The sequence below is a fragment of the Oncorhynchus mykiss genome, chromosome 28 (genome assembly GCF_013265735.2).
Source record: "Oncorhynchus mykiss isolate Arlee chromosome 28, USDA_OmykA_1.1, whole genome shotgun sequence".
Taxonomy (NCBI): domain Eukaryota; kingdom Metazoa; phylum Chordata; class Actinopteri; order Salmoniformes; family Salmonidae; genus Oncorhynchus; species Oncorhynchus mykiss.
Window position 1 is genome coordinate 15,636,850 of NC_048592.1, and position 15,978 is coordinate 15,652,827.

The 15,978-nt window shown below is 46.4% G+C and overlaps 1 protein-coding gene across 1 annotated transcript in view; it reads right to left on the minus strand.

Moving 5' to 3' along the window:
* LOC110508626 (PH domain leucine-rich repeat protein phosphatase 1) overlaps positions 1 to 15,978 on the minus strand; it is a 78,793-nt gene that overhangs the window by 15,186 nt on the left and 47,629 nt on the right. Inside the window, exons 2-6 of the mRNA XM_021589282.2 lie at positions 12,188 to 12,384; positions 10,876 to 11,001; positions 8,656 to 8,804; positions 2,215 to 2,361; positions 981 to 1,208 (exon numbers count right to left, since the gene is read on the minus strand). Coding sequence (XP_021444957.2) covers positions 981 to 1,208; positions 2,215 to 2,361; positions 8,656 to 8,804; positions 10,876 to 11,001; positions 12,188 to 12,384 — 847 coding nt within the window. The remainder of the gene's footprint in view (positions 1 to 980; positions 1,209 to 2,214; positions 2,362 to 8,655; positions 8,805 to 10,875; positions 11,002 to 12,187; positions 12,385 to 15,978) is intronic.

The following is a 15,978-nucleotide window of genomic DNA, read 5'->3' on the forward strand; positions in this document are numbered from 1 at the left end:
GCCTGGTTCTGTTCTATGCTGACTGTCTGTTTAGCCTGGTTCTGTTCCATGCTGATTCTCTGTTTAGCCTGTTTCCATCTGATTCTCTGTTTAGCCTGGTTCCATCTGATTCTGTTTAGCCTGGTTCTGTTCCCTGCCGACTTTCTGTTTAGCCTGGTTCTGTTCCCTGCCGACTTTCTGTTTAGCCTGGTTCTGTTCCCTGCCGACATTCTGTTTAGCCTGGTTCTGTTCCCTGCCGACTCTGTTTAGCCTGGTTCTGTTCCCTGCCGACATTCTGTTTAGCCTGGTTCTGTTCCCTGCCGACATTCTGTTTAGCCTGATTCTGTTCCCTGCCGACATTCTGTTTAGCCTGGTTCTGTTCCCTGCCGACTTTCTGTTTAGCCTGGTTCTGTTCCCTGCCGACATTCTGTTTAGCCTGGTTCTGTTCCCTGCAGACATTCTGTTTAGCCTGGTTCTGTTCCCTGCCGACATTCTGTTTAGCCTGGTTCTGTTCCCTGCCAACATTCTGTTTAGCCTGGTTCTGTTCCCTGACGACTTTCTGTTTAGCCTGGTTCTGTTCCATACAGTTTAGTGAAGTTTCCTTTCACGGTTTGAGTTTTGCAATCGAGAGACAAATCCAGTCAAACGTGTCCGGCCGCCAACACCCATGTGTCTACACATGTACTGAATGTTTCCCGCCAGGTGTCTAGACGTGATTACGACTAGGTGTAGACTGTGTTCAGATCATCAGAATCGACAAAACACGCATGGCGTTCATTTGGTGAACGAGTTGCATGCGTCTGCCATTACTGTACAAGCAATGGGGGGAAAAATGGCCTGGGTGCAAAGCTTGACGTCTGCTTGTAATGAGGATACTCAGACTGGATTACAAAATGTTTCTGAATACCGAGCTGTAGATAGGAGCTGAATCGAGCTTGTCTGCCCGTTTCTCTGTCTGTCCGTCTAGCTATCTGTCTATCTATATCTGTCTGTCTGCGTACCGTAGGTCGACGTGTTTGACTCGGAGCAGTCTGAAGCTCTGCAGCACCAGCGTGTCCAGGCTGTTGCCGGCCATACACAGCCTCTCCATGGACGCCAGACGCTCTAACACCTGGGGCACGTGGGTAAACTGGTTGAAGGACAGGCCCAGGTAGCCCAGTCTCTGGAGTGAACCCAGCTCACTGGGTAACTCACTCAGACAGTTACCGTCTAGGAGAAACGTCTGCAGGCTGAAGAAAGAGAGAAATAGAGAGAGAGAGAGGGGAGAGTGAGCATGATGTGAGAAGACAGCATTTTAACTTTGTGTGAAAAAACACGCTGACATTTCTCTGTTATTTTAAGAATCCCTGTCTAATGCGTGGTGATCAAGTACAATCAAAAGAGCTACATTACAAACAGCCGAGTCCCCTTTTCAAGTCATCCTCCACATTCTGATACTAAGGTCTTTCCGTCTACAACCAGGAGGTGGCAGTAGTAGCAATGAGGCTCGGTGAGCATACTGAGGAATTCACAGGCTGCATTCCAGATCCTTCCATTAGACGAGAGGAGAGGTGCTCAGCTACTGCTGCTGCCGCTGCGAGGAAGCAGACATCACCTCATCACAGCTTCTCTCTGCCGTCCTAAAGTATCACCCCACGTGAACTACTATCAGTTTTCCTATCGGCTCAGTCTGCATTCACTTCAGGCTACCATCAGATCGTCAGACAATCATCTGAAATGTTAAACATATTTAATATATCTATATTTCAGAACCTATCCAATGGTCTCCTGTGTCTAACCACTGATGCTTCATGTTGAAGGTTAGGGTCGCGGGTGAGGTCACCTGATCCTAGGACTGTGGTTAAGAGCGACCTTCAACCTCTCTGTCCCTCTCTATATGCCCATTGACCCCTCGCATGCATCCCAAATGGCACCCTATTTCCTATGACGTGCACTACTTTTGACCAGAGCCTCTGGGGGGGGGGGGGGGGGGAGTAGTAGACGGATACAGGGACTAGAACCCTACAGTGGTGGTGTCATAATACCCATAAAACCTAGCGGTCATAGGTGATTTTTAGAAACCCTTCAAATAAGGGCTGTGTTTCGTGTAGGCTTACCCCTTATCGGAAAAATGAATGGTGGAAAAACGATTGGAACCATTTCCCTGTTGTGACCGCTAGGTTTTATGGGTGTTATCACTCATACTGTGGACCTCGATAGAGTGCCATTGACTCCTAGACACTTCCTGGTTCTTACTTGGTCATGGATCCCACAGCTTGGCCCACGTTGGCCAGATAGTTACAGCTGAGGTTGACCTCGGTGAGGGTGGGGATGTCACAGATGGCCATGGGGAACTGACCCAGCTGGTTATTAGACAGGTTGAGGCTACGCAGACGAGAGAACCTGGCAGAGAGAGGGAGAAGAGAGAGAGGTTGTGAGCAGTATATTTAAGCAATAAGGCCCGAGGAGATGTGGTATATGGTCAATATACCATGGCTAAGGGCTGTTCTTAGGCATCATGCAATATACCCTTAGCCGCCGTGGTATGTTGGTAAACCCCAGAGGAGCCTTATTGCTATTATAAACTGGCTACCAAAGTAATTAGAGCAGCAAAAATACAAGTTTTGTCATACCCATGGTATACGGTCTGATATACCATGGGGCTTTCAGCCAATCAGCATTTAGGGCTCGAACCAGCCAGTTTATAATATGTATTATGTAGTTTGTTGGTTCAAGAGTAGTGTGCTGCTGTGCCCAGATAACCACACTGTTATAAGAGTAACTGCACTCTGTTAGAATGCTCCCAAAGTTTAAAACAAGCGTCAAAAGACTATGGAACTTCTCTGACCTTTTCCGTTCCTCTGTCATACTGTGGTAAAATGTTAAATATCACACATCTGTGATATTGTGTAGTTAGCAAAGTCAGTGGTCTGACTCAACAGTCGAAATGAAAATACTAATACATTGTCATGTAGAGGAAACAGGCAGAGTGTGTGTTGTCAGTAGCAACACCAGAGGCTCGAGGCATTTGGCTTCGTGTCCTATGGTTCAGCAGTGACCTTCAGTCAAGTCACCCTTACAGGGGAAAGGGGACAGGAGAGAGAGGGGAGGGCACACGGCCCCACCACTCCTGGGCCGATTGCCATGTTAGCATCAAAGCTGATAACCTCACAAACAAGTCTGCTGCCTTTTAGTCTGGCAATGCTTTGAATCGATCACACGTACACACACAGGCGCGCGCGCACACACACACACACACACACACACACACACACACACACACACACACACACACACACGCACAGCCAGTTTAGCCCCTTCATCATGTGTTATTAGAAAAAGGGAAGCTAGATGACAGGGCTATTAATTTGCAAGGCCATTTAATTCCAGCTCAGGTAGGGAGGGAGGCGTCCTCCTGTAGGAGCTGAACGAGACAAGGAGGCCAGGACAACCCTGTGCTCCTGTAGATCACCTGCTCAAATCTGCTGACTAACACCACACATACACCCCCTCCCTCTCTGCTCCCCTCTGTCTTCCTCTCCCGCTCTCCATCTCGCTATCTGCCCCCCCCCCCCTCCCCCAGATTAGCCAGATTAGCTCTAGAGTGATGTGCCAATCAAATATGGGCAATCAGGTGTGTAGGATACCTAGCCCCTCCTCTAATCCCATAATGCAATGCTCTGTTACAAAGGTCATCACACAGGGAGGGGCTGGATCTGGTTCCGTGCACATGTTTAAACCTTTGACCCTGTGTATTTTCATATTTACAATGCTGACTAAAAGTTATGAAGGACGAGAGAGAGAGAGAGAGAGAGAGAGAGAGAGAGAGAGAGAAAGAAAGAAAGAAAAAGTAAGAGGGAGGTAGGGAGGGGGAGGAAGAGAGGAGGGACACCACTTGGAAAAATACTAAATAGTCAGATGCCGTGATGTGAAGGACACCCAGTGTTTATAGGGAAACAAAACGGGAGACAAACCAGGTTCCCATCCAACCTTTTGATGTGAGTAAAGTACATGTCGGATATGAAATGTCACAGCAGGCCTGATGGAAACAGAACGTTTGCCCGTAAACTTTCAAAATGTCGGCAAAACAAAATACGCTAGACAAGGTGGGATCTTTTTGTGTCGGTAAAATTAATTATGCGAGAAATGGTGGTGGAAACGCCTTTTTGGGGAAATACTGATATCATTGCAATCATATTGAAGTAAACTTAAGAGTCACGCAACGATATGTGGTGTGGTCCTCCCACTACGACGCGGGAAAGCAATGCCGTTTATTAGGCTAACGATTCTATAAATTGTGAAAGTACAGGGTGATGAGCTTGATGCTCCTTTCAATAAACATCAAGGGTCTAATTCTGGTGACATGATGATCAATGCTTGGCTGACATTTGACAAATAAAACAAATCTTCCTATTTTGTTCATAATAATCTCATCAGGTAGGCTATACCCACACTGTATCTGCCAGCTGTTGGCTAGAGGTACGTGCCAAGACCAGAGTGGCACATTTTATTTTATTTATTTCACCTTTATTTAACCAGGTAAGCTAGATGAGGACAAGTTCTCATTTACAACCGAGACCTGGCCAAGATAAAGCAAAGCAGTGCAACACAGACGACAACACAGAGTTACACATGGAAAGTCTATATACAGTGTGTGCAAATGGAGTAAGGAGGTAAGGCAATTAATAGGCCATAGTAGCGAAGTAATAACAATTTAGCAAGTTAACTCTGGAGTGATAGATGAGCAGATGATGATGTGCAAGTAGAAATACTGGTGTGCAAAAATGCAGAAAAGTAAATAAAAACAATATGGGGATGAGGTAGGTAGATTGGGTGGGCATTTACAGATGGGGTATGCAGCGATCGGTCGCTCAGATAGCTGACATTGACTATATAAATGCAAATGTTTTTGTTACAGTCAATCAATCAAATGTATTTTCAGCAGATGTTACAAAGTGCTTCTACAGAAACCCAGCCTAAAACCCCAACCACAAGCAATGCCGATGTAGAAGCACGGGGGCTAGGAAAAACTCCCTGGAAAGGAAGGAACCTAGAGAGGAAGCAGGCTCTGAGGGGTGGCCAGTCCTCTTCTGGCTGGGCCGGGTGGAGATTATAAGAGTACATGGCCATTAAGGCCAGATCGTTCTTCAAGATGTTCAAACGTTCATAGATGACCAGCAGGGTCAAATAATAATCACAGTGGTTGTAGAGGATGCAACAGGTCAGCCCCTCACGAATATATGTGTAGAGTTGAAAATGCGATGGAAACTTGTAGTTTTTATTCAATACATGGGAATTTCACTGCAAAAGTTATTTTGATGTCCACTACGTCATCACGCACAGCCTTTAATCAACAACAAGTCACTTTGGTGGAAACATCTCTGGTGGGAAAATGCGCATATTGTTTTTATGCAGATTTTAGAATATTTGCATGTAAATCTGTCGCAAATTGGATGGAAACCTTGCTCCTCACACACACTCTCTCTCTCTCAGGAAAAATGTGTCTGAACACACACACAAACCTGAGCCAATACACATTGTGACATGCTCACAGACACAGTGAGAGCTGAGGAGTCTAGACTAGGCCATGTTGTCGCTCTCTCTTCCCCTATCTCTCTCTCTCTCTTTCCCCCCCCCTCTCTCTCTCTTTCCCCCCTCTCTCTCTTCCGCCCCCCCCCCCCCTCTCTCTTTCCCCACTCTCTCTCTCCCCCCCCACTCTCTCTCTCTTCCTCTCTCTTTCCCCCTCTCTCTCTCTTTCCCCCCCTCTCTCTTTCCCCCTCTCTCCCTCTTTCCCCCTCTCTCTCTCTCTTCCCCCCTCTCTCTCTTTCCCCCTCTCTCTCTCTTTCCCCCTCTCTCTCTCTCTCTCGCTCTCTCTTCCCCTCTCTCTCTCTCTCTTCCCCTGTCTCTTTCCCCCTCTCTCTCTCTCTTCCCCTCTCTCTCTCTCTCTCTCTTTCCCTCTCTCTCTCTCTTCCCCCCTCCTCGCTCTCTCTTCCCCTCTCTCTCTTTCTTCCCATCTCTCTTCCCCTCTCTCTCTTTCCCCCCCCTCTCTCTCTTCCCCTTTCTCTTCCCCTCTCTCTCTCTCTCTTCCTCTCTCTCTCTATTGCTCTCTCTTCCCCCCTCTATCTCTCTCTCTCCCTTTCCCCCTCTCTCTCTCGCTCTCTTCCCCTCCCTCTCTCTCTCTTCCCCTCTCTCTTGCTCTCTCTCTCTCCCCCTCTCTCTCTCGCTCTCTCTTCCCCTCTCTCTCTCTCTCTCTTCCCATCTCTCTCTCGCTCTCTCTTCCCCTCTCTCTCTCTGTCTTCCCCTCTCTCTCTCTCTTCCCCTCTCTCTCTCTCTTCCCCTCTCTCTCTCTCTTCCCCCCTCCTCGCTCTCTCTTCCCCTCTCTCTCTTTCTTCCCATCTCTCTTCCCCTCTCTCTCTTCCCCCCCTCTCTCTCTTCCCCTTTCTCTTCCCCTCTCTCTCTCTCTCTTCCTCTCTCTCTCTAGTGCTCTCTCTTCCCCCCTCTATCTCTCTCTCTCCCTTTCCCCCTCTCTCTCTCGCTCTCTTCCCCTCCCTCTCTCTCTCTTCCCCTCTCTCTTGCTCTCTCTCTCCCCCTCTCTCTCTCGCTCTCTCTTCCCCTCTCTCTCTCTCTCCCCATCTCTCTCTCGCTCTCTCTTCCCCTCTCTCTCTCTGTCTTCCCCTCTCTCTCTCTCTTCCCCTGTCTCTTTCCCCCTCTCTCTCTCTCTTACTGTCTTCCCCCCCTCTCTCTTCCCCCTCTCTCTCTCTCTCTATTGCTCTCTCTTCCCCCCCTCTCTCTCTCCCTTTCCCCCTCTCTCTCTCGCTCTCTTCCCCTCCCTCTCTTCCCCTCTCTCTTGCTCTCTCTCTCTCTCTCTTTCCCCCTCTCTCTCTCGCTCTCTCTTCCCCTCTCTCTCTCTCTTCCCCTCTCTCTCTCTCTCTGTCTTCCCCTCTCTCTCTCTCTCTTCCCCTGTCTCTTTCCCCCTCTCTCTCTCTTACTGTCTTCCCCCCCTCTCTCTCTTCCCCCCTCTCTCTCTCTCTCTTCCCCCTCTCGCTCTCTCTTCCCCTGTCTCTTCCCCTCTCTCTCTCTTCACCTGTCTCTTTTCCCCTCTCTCTCGCTCTCTTCACCCATCTCTTTCCCTCTCTCTCTCTCTCTCTCTCTTCACCTGTCTCTTTCCCTCTCTCTCTCTCTCTCCCTCTCTTCACTTGTCTCTTTCCCCCTCTCTCTCTCTCACTCTCTTCCCCCCCCCCCTCTCTCTCTCTTCACCTGTCTCTTTCCCCCCCATCTCTCTCACTCTCTCTTCACCTGTCTCTTTCCCCCTCTCTCTCTCTCACTCTCTCTTCACCTGTCTCTTTCCCCCTCTCTCTCTCTCTCTCGCTCTCTTCACTTGTCTCTTTCCCCCCCTCTCTCTCTCACTCGCTCTTCCCCTGTCTCTTTCCCTCTCTCGCTCTCTCTTCCCCCCTCTCTCTCTCTCTCACTCTCTCTTCCCCTGTCTCTTTCCCTCTCTCTCTCTTCCCCTCTCTCTCTCGCTCAGCCAATGACACTTTAAATACGAGTGACCCTACTAATGTAGGTCATACTCATTAGTACATTGTGTGAGTCTGATGCCCAGCAGGGATGCTCTGTAGCAATTAAACCCTCCATATCACATCATATCCTTTTATCTCCAAACTAGCAGCTTCTCATCGGTCATGTCCGTCTTTTGAATTCAGATTATCCCCTGCATTAGCCAGGATATAGAATATGAAAAGGCCAAAGCCTCGTATAATGTTGACGGGTCCTGGCACATATTCAGACAGGATCAGACGGGCACATGCACACACTGCTCTAATCTGCAGTGATCAAGATTCTGTATGCCCTAATTCTGCCTTCAACCAGTCACACACACAACCCAATATTCGCTCTCACGCACACATACAATCCCCCACTCTAGCCCTCGCTCTCTCTCTATCATCGTAGACTACATACACACTTGCACGTGCAGTTAAATGACAAATCATCTTCTGAATTTCTAAGACAGGCTGTGACAGGCATGCGCACTCACACACACACACACACACACACACACACACACACACACACACACACACACACACGCACAGTGTACAGTACATCTTGGCTATGTGGTTTAATCTGGGGCCAGATGGTGCCCACTGAGCAGTACTGAGAGGGAGAGTGAGGGAGCCAGGCCATATTAAAAGCCTCCCTGCAGAGGCAGACAGGTCTGGGCTACCCTACTAGACTCCATCCACTCCGACTGTCCAGGTCAACTCAACTAGGCCCTGTCCTGGTCCTGCCCAACTCAATCTGTTTGACCATCCCAGCTCAGGCCAGCCTTACCCTGCCCATCTCTGCTAGGCCTGGTCCTAAGCAGCTCAAGTCTGCCCAACCAAAGGCCACTGACACTGCCTTGCCCACTAACTGACACTACCCCATTCATGCATCTTAAGCCCAGCACTATTCTGCCAAGTCCACTCCAATCTAGGCTAGCTCAGTCTGGTCTAGCCCAGTCCAGCCCTACCCTAATTGTGACCCAGTCCAACTCTTTACTAAGCCAACCAAGCCAAACCATGCCATGCTCAGATCTGTCCAGGCAGAGCAACTTAACCAGGTCAAGCCCACCCCACCCTACCCCTTCCTGAGACCCAACCCATCCCTATTAATACCAGCCCTGTGTGTCCAATTCCCCTGGTTCGTACCACCTACCTCTGTAACTGGTGTAGACGGTGGTCTGTGGGGAGGAAGTTGTGTTTGAGGTTGAGGTGGGTGAGGTCCTGGCTGTAGAAGAGGTTGGGAGGCAGCTGCTCCAGACTGCAGCAGGACAGGTCCACAGAGTTGATCCTCTGGGACACCATCTGACCAACCGGGGGAGGGAAGAGAAAGGGGAAACCTGGTGTCAAACATAATTATCCCGACTCCACTGGGATGTGTGTGTGACTGGGGGGCGGATTGTGGATTTGTGGGAGGATTGTGTGTGTGTGACCTAGGGTGGTTATTAACAGGTCATCGATAGGTCAGGCGTCTTAAGATTAGAAAGGCAGGAAGTCAACCGTGAGTGAGACAGGACAAGACATAACAGGTCATCTCATGTTATCTACTGTATATCTACCGTATATCTACTGTATATCTACCGTATATCTACTGTATATCTGCCGTATATCTAATCTACATCTACTGTAAATCTACTGTAAATCTGCCGTATATCTACCGTATATCTACTGTATATCTTCCGTATATCTACTGTATATCTACTGTATATTTACTGTATGTCTACTGTATATTTACTGTATATCTGCCGTATATCTACTGTATATCTCCCATATATCTACTGTATATTTCCCGTATATCTACTGTATATCTCCCGTATATCTACTGTATATCTCCCATATATCTACTGTATATCTCCCGTATGTCTACTGTATATCTCCTGTATATCTGCCGTATATCTCCCGTATATCTCCCGTATATCTACTGTATATCTCCCGTATATCTACCGTATATCTCCAGTATATCTACTGTATATCTCCCGTATATCTACTGTATATCTCCCGTATATCTACTGTATATCTGCTGTATGTCTACTGTATATCTCCAGTATATCTACTGTTTCGCTTCCATATATCTACTGTATATTTACTGTTATCTGTCATAGCATGACGGAACACTTAGTCCAGTTCCACTATACTCTCCTTACCACTATACTCTCCTTATTACTATACTCACCTTACTATATTCTCCTTACTACTATATTCTCCTTACTATACTCTACTTACTACTATACACGCCTTACTAATGTACTCTCCTTACCACTATACTCTCCTTACTACTATACTCCCCTTACTACTATACTATCCTTACTGCTGTACTCTCCTTACTACTATACTCTCCTTACTACTATACTCTCCTTACTACTATACTCTCCTTACTACTGTACTCTCCTTACTACTGTACTCTCCTTACCACTGTACTCTCCTTACCACTATACTCTCTACTGTACTCTCCAGTTACACTATACTTTCCTTACTATACTCTCCTTACTACTATAATCTCCTTACCACTATACTCTCTACTGTACTCTCCAGTTACACTATACTCTCCTTACTATACTCTCCTTACTGTACTCTCCTTACTACTGTACTCTCCAGTTGCACTATACGCTCCTTACTACTATACTCTCCTTACTACTATAATCTCCTTACCACTATATTCTCTACTGTACTCTCCAGTTACACTATACTCTCCTTACTGTACTCTCCTTACTATACTCTACTGTACTCTCCAGTTCCACTATACTCTCCTTACTGTGCTCTCCAGTTCCACTATACTCTCCTTACTATACCCTCTACTAAAGTGTTTCCCAACTCCAGTCCTCAAGTACCTCCAACAGCACACCTTGTAGCCCCGGACAAACACACCTGATTCAACTCATTGAGGGCTTGATGATTAGTCGACAAGTTGAATCAGGTGTGTCTGTCCGGGGATCCTCAATTAAAATGTGTGGTGATGGGGACAATCGAGAACTGGAGATGGGGAACACTGCTCTACTTTACTCTCCTTCTCCTTATTATACTCTCTACTATACTCTCCATTTCCACTATAATCTCCTTTACAATACTTCCCTTACTGAACACGGTTAACTAGCTACTCTCCAGTCCTTGACTACTGCTCATGCCACTCCTCCTCACAGTCCTACAGTAGGTTCTATTCTGAGTGTTCCCCTGGGCTTCCATGACACGCTCGTCCCTGATAATATTTATAAAATTGGTTTCCTGGCTTTGGCCTACTTCAGTTAGGATGAGAGAGACGAGAGTGAGTGAGTGAGCGTTTGTGTGAGTGAGTGAGTGAGTGAGTGGGTGAGTGAGTGAGTGAGAGCTACTGTTTCACCCCCAACTGTACTCCACTGCACACACACACACACTGATGTACCTTGGCTGCGTGTCGGTGCCAGCGCAGGTGTTCTGTGAAGCTGTCAAAGCTGACGTAGTAGGTCTGGCTCTGGGGCCCTGCTGAGCTGAACGCCAGGCAGTGGCTATGCTTCTTCACCTCCTCCACCTACACACACACACACACACACGTTAGGCCTAGAGACTGCATTAACAAACACACATCTTCCGTTCACACCTCCAGGGTAAGTCACACATTCAAGATAACCACTGTCGGAAAACAAATCGCCAGTTAGACACGACAATGACAACACACACGCCGTCGGAGTCAGACAAGCAAGATAAACAAACCTGTAGGGCTATTGACTGAACAAATGTCGATTGCATACAGAAAACACACATACCTATAGGAAAGAAAGAAAAAAAAACATCCAGGGACTTTTTCAGTACACAACACAGTCCCTGTGTTCCATGTTACAGGCCATGGTCCATTTAGTGACGTCATCAGCACGAGCTGAACGCTTCAGATGTTCATATTAAAAGAGCCTCAGGCTGCAATTTCCGGTCTTATAGTTGTGACCGCACGCTGCGGAGATGTATGGGAATCTAGAGATCTAGAGGTCGTGTCTTGACATGACATGATATTTGAGCTGTGGTTGCGGTGGGATATGGGGAGTCACAGTCCTTTATATGCCTAGATATAGTATGTGGCAGGCTGATAGAAAGACCATTTGAGGAGGGCCCTTAGGGCTTATTCAACGGGCCTGTCTGCCCTTCCCTGCTGCAGATACACAGCCATAAAGCCATAAAGGGATAACAGTCATTAACCAAAGGCTCTCTCCCTAACTCCCTTTTTGGAATGTGAAATCCCAAGCCAGAAAATGTATTCGTGAGGATCCAGCCTAAACTAGGCAGAACCACGATAAGACTTTTAAATTGGAGGACAGTGAATAAAGGCCAACAATCCATTTAGGGTATAGAGTACTTGATGTGGAGAATGCAGATATAAAATAAGGATGTTGGAAGATTAAACACGGATCTGCAACGATGACTTATTGGCCCTTCACCAGGACTCTGTCACAGAGTTGATTAAAGACTGTTGATTTGATTTCAGCTCTATGATTACACACTGATTAGACGGAGTCAAGAATGAAGACAAATGGAAATGGAAAGCTGGTGATGTACGAGTAAAGTAAGGTTTGTGGATGCCACATTGGTGTCATAGAATTAGAATGAACTTTGTGATTTTTCTTCCTGGTGTGGGTGCTCTCAATACGGCTGCCGGTCCAGCCGTCACAGAACATTGTCAGTAGTGTCAGTAACAGCAGTCTTGTCAGTCCTGTGTCTTACTGTACCTTTCCTCCGATGAGGGGCAGGATGTGCATCTTGCCCGTGTGGCTGTCTTTGACGGAGGAGACAATGAGGCAGGTGCCACAAAGGATCACCTGGCGTCTGGTCCAGCGGTTGACTGGCAGCTGGAGTTTCCCTTTGCGGACATTATACGTCCCCGACAGTTGCACGCGTTCCGAGCTCTCGATGCTGTGGGGCTTTCCTGGAACACACACAAGGAGAGAGAGAGAGAGTTAGCATCCAGCTAATAACACAATGGGAGGGGGATACAGTTAACATCGTTAGAATCCAGCTAACTCAACACAGAGAGGAGAGGGAGCGAGAGTTAGCATAGTTAGCATTCAGCTAACTTAACACACAGAAGAGAGGGAGCGAGAGTTAGCATAGTTAGCATTCAGCTCACTCAACACACAGAGGAGAGGGAGCGAGAGTTAGCATTCAGCTAACTTAACACAGAGGAGAGGGCGCGAGAGTTAGCATAGTTAGCATTCAGCTAACTCAACACACAGAGGAGAGAGAGCGAGAATTAGCATTGTTAGCTAACTCAACACAGGGCCAGTAGCACACAGACCTGTATACTGGCCCTGCATCTATTAACCCAAAGCTAATCAAGTGACATAGTAATTATGTATGACTATAAAGCAAATAATAATGATAATTGCGTTTATTTACATACTGTACATACAGTATATTATCAACCCTGAGAGATATGAATAGTTAAATAGCGTAGCAGCCAGTCAAATCAATGCTGTGTTAGCATAAGCGCTAAACAGTCACAGTCAGCACTGATGCCGCACTCTGTTAGCATACGGCGCTGAATAGCTTTTAGCATAGCATTAAACACAACAGTGATAGTCAGATAATAGATGATGATGCCAGGTGCTGTCCACTAATTCAACACTATTTTGTTATGGCATTCTTTGAGCTGTCTTTATTCCCTTCACCCATTGGTTCTTCTCCTCTGTGACGTGTTCCCTCGTTCACTCCGCTACCCTGCCAAATGGCTTGTTTATTATCTGTCAATCAGTCTGTCTTCTCTGTCCATCTGTCTTCTCTGTCTCTCCAAAACATCCACCTGCTCTCCGTCTTGCAAACTGGCCGGCCAACTCTCTCAACCTCTCTCGCTCTCTCACATTCTTCTCCACTTGCATGTGCCTCTCTGTTCTCCTCCTACCTATCTATCTATGAACAGAATCTCTGCCTACCTGGACACTTGTTTGTCTTTTATTATTCATGTCTCCACCATGTGTGCTAGGCCAAGGCGCTACGCCAAAGCATCTGATGTAGAACAGATGTGGAATGGACACGACCCCAGGCCATAGAAAATGACTCACATGTTACTGTAAACGACAGTAAATCACTCCTGCCCTCTACATCTCTCCCATCCACTCCACACGGAGTAAATGAGGGATCATTTAAAAAAAAATTTTTAAATACAAAGTATATTGAAAGCAGGTGCTTCCACACAGTTGTGTGCAACTACCATCTCATCATGCTTAGGGTCATGTATAAAAATACACAGTTGCTACCTTGGCTAGAAGAGATCTCACCCACTGGGCACATACTTTTGATTTACATGATTGAGTTGCTAACTAACCGTGAGTTAATTAAGCAATTGACATCCCATCATGCTTAGGGTCATGTATAAAAATACTGGGGTAGACCATTATTTTGGCTACCATGGCTATGCTCTCATAGGAGAGGGTCACTGAATGGTTTGATGAGCAAGAAAACGCTGTAAACCATATGCCGTGGCCGTCTCAGTCACCAGATCTCAACCCAATTGAACACTTATGGGAGATTCTGGAGTGGCGCCCGAGACAGCGTTTTCCACCACCATCAACAAAACACCAAATGATGGAATTTCTTGTGGAAGAACGGTGTCCATCGCTGCGATAGTTTCAGACACTTGTAGAATCTGTGCCAAGGTGCATTGAAGCTGTTCTGGCGGCCCAAGACCACATTAAGACACTTTATGTTGGCGTTTACCTTATTTCTTCAGTTATGTAACCCACTGTAAACCACTCCTCCATCTCTCCCAGCCACTTCAATCCAGACAGGGATAGAGAGAGAGCTGGTGGGGTAGTACTATGGGGTAAGTACTAAGTACCAGGACAAGCTCTTACAGCTTTGAATAATTCAACACAGGTCCCTTACATGCTGACTGTTAGACTAACACGAGAGAATGCTGTATGACACATGGCCCAGGGCTAACACTTTTAGCATCGCTTTAAAACTCCCACAACTGGAGAACACTACAGTTACCTACTCTATTGTAGGGAGCTTACAACCTAGCGACCTCCTCAAGAGGTTCGGATCTCTTGGCGTAATGGCTAAGGTGTAGGGTTGACAGTTGCAAGGTCCCAGGTTCAAGCCCAGGTCAGGACCGATGTACCCTCAAAAGATTATCGCCACTGAGCAAATTTCAGGTCTACTGAGCGCAAAGTTCAATGTAGGCCTACATTCCATGAGACTTTTGGGAAAAAAATGCATGGCTTGACATGAACCTGTTTAGCCACTTGTCCTTCAGATAAGGTGACTGAAAATGTTGTTGTTGTTTGACGTAAGAAACCACTTCCCATACCCTTATTACAGAGAATCAGAAATTATGCTAGACTCTGCCTATTGGCTACTTAGCTTATTCAAGCCTGTCTCAAAATACAACACTGCCCCTTTAAGACAAAAAAATCTATTTACTTGACTTTCTTTTCAAAGATGTCTAGAAATGTACACGTTTTGTGCTCTTGTAGGAAGCAATCACTCCCTTATTGCTGAATACAAAGGACCTATAACTGGGCTAATAATTCACTAACTAGCAAAGGATATTAAAACGTTTACACGTGGCTACACGCAGCTCACACTTTGATCTCAAAACAAGCGCATCTACTCACGACCGCTCATGCTGTAAACACAGTCCAGTTCAAAGTAAATGGCACAGATCCACATATGCCAATGGTCTATTTGCATATAGGCCTAGTGCAGCTCTGATTGGTTATGTCACACCGGTCTGTGTAAAGTACGGCTGAGTAGTGTGTGTCAATGCACTTGGCAGCAGCTAATGGGGATCCATAATAAATATAAATGCAATAGAATCCTACTCCGGTGCGTTCTGCCTACAACAAAATCTCTTGCATAGTTCGTTTTGTTTCGGTATGTTGCATTGAAAGTGGCTAATATTGCGCCGATTCAATCACAATTGCCACAGTAAAGGGAAATGTTGATATTGTTAATTAACAGGGAAAACTGTACAACAGTGGTCACCAACCTTTTCTTAGTCAAGAACACATTGAGTCAAAATGCAAGCCGAGATCTACCGCTCAGAATTTTTATTTTTGTATTTTTACATGACTTTAAAAAACATAAGCCTAAGCAACATTAACCAATTAAAAACAATACTGTCGCAATGAGGTTTGTGCAGTAAGCTATATGCCCAAAACATTATCACCGCAAATTGGCTTTGCTTGAATTGCCCTGCCAATGAATGCATTGTTGTTTGGAATATATATATATATTTTTTTATGAGGAAGGCTACATGATCACACCGGTAATGATTGAGCATATATTTAAATAATGTGCTTTTTATTTATTGTTTACTGTGCTGATGATGCCTGCATCTGATGGTCAGTCTCAGCAGATGGAGAGAGCAGCAGACTGAAGGTCCACCTCTCAACATCCCTCCGCTCTACCTTTCGTCCACTGACACTGACCAAAAAGGGACAGTCTTCCAGCTGATGGCGAAACTCGAGTCGCACTGCATTATTTCTGCCTCATGCACAAATTCATGTTGTTACTCCTC